The sequence below is a fragment of the Schistocerca gregaria genome, chromosome 1 (genome assembly GCF_023897955.1).
Source record: "Schistocerca gregaria isolate iqSchGreg1 chromosome 1, iqSchGreg1.2, whole genome shotgun sequence".
NCBI lineage: Eukaryota > Metazoa > Arthropoda > Insecta > Orthoptera > Acrididae > Schistocerca > Schistocerca gregaria.
This window is the reverse complement of record NC_064920.1, coordinates 348,483,795-348,489,794: the sequence shown is the minus strand read 5'-3', so window position 1 is coordinate 348,489,794 and position 6,000 is coordinate 348,483,795. Positions and strand designations below refer to the sequence as shown.

The 6,000-nt window shown below is 35.7% G+C and overlaps 1 protein-coding gene across 4 annotated transcripts in view; it reads left to right on the top strand.

The window, feature by feature from the left end:
- Nucleotides 1–492: 492 nt before the first annotated feature.
- Nucleotides 493–6,000, top strand: part of LOC126345148 (uncharacterized) — a 105,291-nt gene continuing 99,783 nt past the window's right edge. For all 4 annotated transcript variants that reach the window (XR_007565163.1, XM_050002080.1, XM_050002081.1 and 1 more), the window contains exons 1-5: nt 493–683; nt 786–854; nt 973–1,301; nt 3,082–3,338; nt 5,673–5,874. Coding sequence is in view for 3 of the 4 variants with exons in the window: in XM_050002080.1 (XP_049858037.1) it covers nt 616–683; nt 786–854; nt 973–1,301; nt 3,082–3,338; nt 5,673–5,874 (925 nt within the window). In the remaining variant the exon portion in view is untranslated. The remainder of the gene's footprint in view (nt 684–785; nt 855–972; nt 1,302–3,081; nt 3,339–5,672; nt 5,875–6,000) is intronic.

Below are 6,000 nucleotides of genomic sequence, written 5' to 3'. Positions count from 1 at the left end.
ATCCTGACTTGGGTTCTGTACTGCAGAGAGGGAAAAGATAAAGTACAAGGCTGTTCTGCCGAAAGAAAAAAAGGGTTAGATATTGCGATGTACATTTGTAAGGACTCATTGTGAACCACAGACAGTATTTGCCTAACCACAACCTCACTTCTACGTTCATTCCGCCGTGCTTCTTGGGCTGTATCCGGAAGTAACGGGACCAACTGTTGAAAACTTAAAAAGACAGTGACAGAACAGGTTTTTACGTTATAAATTTTCCATACGTTACTTATCGATTGTGACTTTCGATTTAAAGAGCAACAGTTACACCAACAATTTAGTTCTGTCAAACAAAAATCTAAGTCTTTCTTTATTAAAAATAAAACACCGTAAATTTTGATTTATAAATCACATATTTCGTTATTAGATCAGCTTTTTGTGCTGGCAAATTCCTAATATATTACAAGTCATGCAGCAACGTACGAGGACTATCGACTGACGCGATTGCCACGCAGTATTTGTTTACACTCTTTGACACAGTAATGGCAACTTGATTAATTTTATTAGGTATCGTTCCTTTATTTATATTCTGTTTGTTTGTGTCAGTGTTACGTTTTCCATATTTTTTCAAATAAAATGATGGAACAGGCAGTAGAAAGTATAGAGATGAAAACAGAAGAATCGTCTTCGCACGATTTTACAAGGTACCTTATAAAAGACAGCTTGGTTAATTTTATTACGTACAGTCTCCTTATTTTTCTGTATTTGTGTATAATAGGTTAACATATTATGTATTTATTGATTAGCACGATGGATCAGAACGCGGAGAATGACGAACCCAGAACAGACGATTCGTCGCCAAAGGAATTTACGAGGTATCCAAAAAAATTCATTCGGTCTAGAAAACAAATACAAATTAATAATGTCATATGACAGTCAATGCGACATCGTGTTTCGCTGGCCTTATCCTCCACTGTGTTCGTCAATTTTCAGGCATTGCGAATATTTTCACATGGTTATTAGACCTATGCTAACACCCGGTCATGAGGGTGAACTGTGCGAATGGATGAAGGAAATGGGTTTACTTCGAAGAACCTGGAGATGTACAAATGAAGACTGTAAAGGCGTAAATGGATACATGACGTGGAATAAAGCTCGTGTTGTTGACAAATATAACTGGGCGTGCCCGAACTGTTCTAAGAAGTTATCAATAAGAGAAGGGTCATTTTTTATACACATAAAATGTGAATTGAAACAGATTTTCCAAGCAATTCTATGTTGGTGTGAACAAACTCCTGTAGCCCAAGCTTCAGCTACTTTAGGTAAGTTTGCAGAGAGGTTGTTTTCACTTAAGCCTACCTCTGTATCAGAAATATAAGTAACTGTCATATTTTGCTTTCAGAATTGTGTTCAATGCATTTCTATTAGCAATTTATATGTACAAAGTTCATTGTACAATGATGTAGCATTTATCATCCTAATAATAAGGAAAACCTAATGTCTAATACTTAGACTTACGAATATACACACATATGTTTAATGAAAGTGCAATTGGTTGGCTGTAACATTCTCTAACAAATCATCCCAGCTTTTCCATGAATTGATTCTCCATCTAACTGAATCTAAGCCCAGTGTCTTCACAGGTGCATTACCTTATTCGGTTATACCCAACTTATGCCTATGTCCATACATACTTGTAATAAGTTAGCTTGATAAAATCTGAGATTATGTGCTTTTTGACTGATCATCAGTAACAAATATACTTCCTAAGCTCCTAGTTGTATTACAAGGAGTGAATTCATTTTTGGAATTTTTATTATGATTGTTACGTGCTCAAGGGAGAGATAAACGACCCTTTTACATTTCAACTTTGCTGATTGTGTGTTTTTGAATCAGTGGTTAAAATACTAAATGCAGAAGACAGTTGAATTATGAAATTTAAGAAATATTGCAGTAGAGATTTCTTCCCCTAATTCTGAGTTGAGAGTGGATCTGAAATATTTGATAGTGCATTCTACTCCACTCATTGTTTAACTTCCACATTACATTTAACAAATTTAAAATATGTAATCCTTATTGAGATTCAGTGTTCAAAATGTACAGTGGCATTATGATTGTCATAGTTTAGAAGTGTCATACACTTGCCATTGCATTAAGCATCTGTTTGAAATTTATCCCTTTCAGCAGCATCTTTACTTTTTGAAAAAATTTTTTCACCATTGTCCTTGCTCAGAGGCTTTTATCGGTGAGATCACATGTTCTATGATATTACTAACATATAAGCCTTCCTAGCAACATAGTGGTATTAACAGCACACAAGTGTTGAAAAATGAGAAACTTACCACACTGTTTCTTTGAAGAAGTGCGTTCATTCTTATTTATTTCAAAGTTTCAATGTTTGTGTGAGAGTGGTGTATTAATAAGATAATTTACACAGTTTCTCTTCAACAGAAACACAATACACCCTTTATTTTATAATTGCATTTGTTACTCTAACTTGATTAAAATTAACTGTTTGTTGACATTGAACACCTAGGAACCGAGTTCCTCCAGTCTGAGCTTGTAGTGTCATGCACATACTGCCTGCTGTTGGCAGTGGCGTAGAACAAAATGTCAACTTTCTTGGAGTGTTGACAATAGTAAGCAGCATCCAATACATTCAGAATAGGCAATTATTAACAGTGCAAATATTGAGACCTGGCAACTGGCTATTAAGATGTTGCTGACCACAGCAGAAGGTGTTGCATTCTGTTTGAGCAGGCATCTGTTTGACCAAGTTTTACACAAAGGGCAGGTGGCAACTGTTGTGGAAATGCTGTAGTGGCTGTAACATCTGGCTTAGTCTTGGAAATTTGGTTTTGCTAAAGCACTTTAGAGAAGTGTTAGAATGTGTCATTGAAAAAGGTCACCACTGCTGCTCTTCCTTGTTTCTGGCTAGTCGAGCTTTTGCCCTGTTTTTATGATAATTACAGTGACGATGTATTAAATTGTGCACTTCGTTCTTGGTAAAAAATAATTTTGTTGAGAAGTTTTGTTAATATCCTAACCATTCTCAGTTATGTATATATATTTATTTAAATATGCCTCTGATTCTTATTTCAGGTATTAAAGATCATGTAGTTAAACGAATCTACGACCGTTGCAGTGAAGTGGCAAGCAAGTATGTGGAAGACCACAACCATGCTTGGCTTCTTGGTGGTGACAATGCTGTAGTAGTTATTGATATATTCCCTGATGGTTACATGACGTCTAATCCAGCAGTAATTGATTGCGCTGGCAAAAAAAACACCAAGAAGGTCTTATGTATAGCTGACACAAGCCAAATGCCTGCTCGAATATGGGCAAGGATCTTGGAACAGGTGTGCCATTTAGCTTATGTTTCCAAACAGTATTTTACTGAGGGTTTAGTTGTTTCCAGTTGATTTAAGAGTCTTATTAGTACAGATACTATAAGCAAGTAATACTTATTTATCCTGTGCTGAGCCAATTTAATCTCCATGTGGAATATTAAATGTAGTAAAGGCCACCAAACACACAGTTCATGCAAAATTCTGTCCGAATGTGGCATGTTTTACACCAAGGCTGCTGAGGGAAGGTGTAAGGAATGTGATCGGCACAGCTCACTGAAACAACCAAGCAGATGTTGGTGTATACTGCACATAGTATAACCATGTAAAGAGGTATGATAAGAGCAGTAACTTAGTTGACTCCAGATTTTTGTGATCATATAAATAAGTCTTCAGGCGAGACTTTTGCATGTCACTTAACCACTTCTGCATTGTAACTGAAGTGATTGTGCCCTGATGAGTAGAGTAAACACTGGAAACCATACAGATGATTCTGGTGTTGTGAACAGTGTTAATGTGATTAAATTAAAGAAGTAAGAAGTTTCTTTTTTCCAGGCTACAAATCTAAAGGTCCGCATTGAGTCATTAGTCAGTCCCAGCTATTTTTTGCCATTTATTGTGGATTGCTTTACTTATGTAGAACTGATACTAATGTAAGTCAAGTTTTGCATCTGTGTAATGTTTTTAGTCTTTTCTGCTTTAGCATACAATGTGCCTTCAGACCCATTTTTCTGTTTTGATGCAGTTTACACCTCGTCAAGAACAATTGGAGACCACTTTCCAAGACATAATTTTTAAATTTATTTTCCAGTATTTAATTATTTTCTACCAACCTTCCATGGTAATTTTTCAGATTAACTCCACTCATTTTGTTACCAAAAGGAGTTCAGTCAATTACTAGTCCTTACATGGAAATTCAATGTTTCATGCTATCTGCTGTGAGGCACAATGTAGATGTTTTTAGACAAGAGTTATCACCTCTTTCTTCTTAATCATGTGAAGATGTATGTTTCAGAATAACTTTGCCAATTGGAGCAAAAACTTAGCAACTCCAGGTTCAGTTCCTGTCAGTAGTTTGTCATAGTCAGTTAACATGCCCATTTACTTCATCTGTAAAAAATCCAGTTTGTACACATATGCAGAGGTGCTCAGTAAATGTAAAAAATTAAAAGTTTGCAGGACGTAGCTAAGACGAAGTACCACACGGCCATCTAGTTATTACCAAGTGAACTATGTTAGCAGGCACACATAACATATTTGAAAAGCATTAATGACACTTGTTGCCTTGGCAGTTATCAAGGTCTCAATTTATGCAAAAATTGAGATTCAGTACTTGGTTTATTAAGATCTTGCAAACAATCCAATTATCATTTGAAAATGCGTATTTAAATGGATCACTAACATTACCTCACAATCTGGCTGAAGCCTTCAGAAACACATTTACTCACAGCAAGTGATAAAAATGACCAGCTCTTTTGCAGAAATATCAAACTTAAATATGGCATCATCAATCAACCCAGGTGGACAGGCTCACTTATTTAGGTTTTTTAGGGTTCTTCTGAATTGCTTTATGCAAATATCAAGTTATTCCATATATACCAAAAGTAGTTCTCTCCCCAGTTCTTCCCCCTTTGAACTGATATTCCAGTAACTTAACCTATTCGAAGGTATGTTGACTGCTACAAACCTCTGCACACTTTGAAAATATAGAAAAGGATCTTTTTTTCAAGCTATGTATTTCAAAATATTGTCATTTTCACATTAAAAAAAGAGTTGACATTAGGCCAGGCAATAGTGAATTCTCCATTGGCATGATTTTCATTTACTTTTTATGTTGTAAGTGGAAATGATTCTGCAAATGAAGTTCTGGATGAGTTTCAAGCTTTTCTGTCAAAGCATGTTGTGCCTCGACTCACTGTTGTTGCTGGCGAGTCTAAACCGAATGTAGATATTTGGCAGCAGTCCTGTGTATACTATCATATCAACTGCATTAGTTGATGTAAGTGATTAAACATGAGGGAGAGACTTCATTGGATGTCATACACAAAAAATACAACACAATTGTAGATAGGTGTTTCTGGTGTGCTGACATTGCAGTTAGGTCCTTACATGATAACTGCAGTCTTGACGAGGAATCTTTGATTTATAAATGTATATTGGCATAGTAAAAATACTGATGAAAAACAACAGATGAATTTTATTATCAAGTTTTACACAAAATTTAATTGCCTTGTTGCATTTCGCATTTTCTTTTTGAGAGAATAAAACTTGTTATGAGGGACTCCCTTACCGTTACTAAATAGCTCATAACTTTAAATTTTAAGAAGTCTTTCCTTTGCATGACAGGAACATCAAGGAGCAGTTGAAGAAGCTCTAATGTATGTTACACAGCAAATACGACCAGGATCAACTCTAGTGGCAAATGAAAGAGCACATGCCTGTCCATACAGTGCTATCTGCCAGTTAAAAGGCTATCCCAGTATTATAAGTGTTGAGACACTTATGGAACTAGATCTTCCAGGTACTCGGAGAGTGCAGGAGAATTTAGGTAAGCCTTAATGAACATATTTGGACTTATTTTCTCATTACTATCTTTGTTAACAAATGTGGGTTGTGCAGTCTCTAGCTAAGTAATTAAATAGTTGGATTATTAACACTAGAGGGTGAACATTAA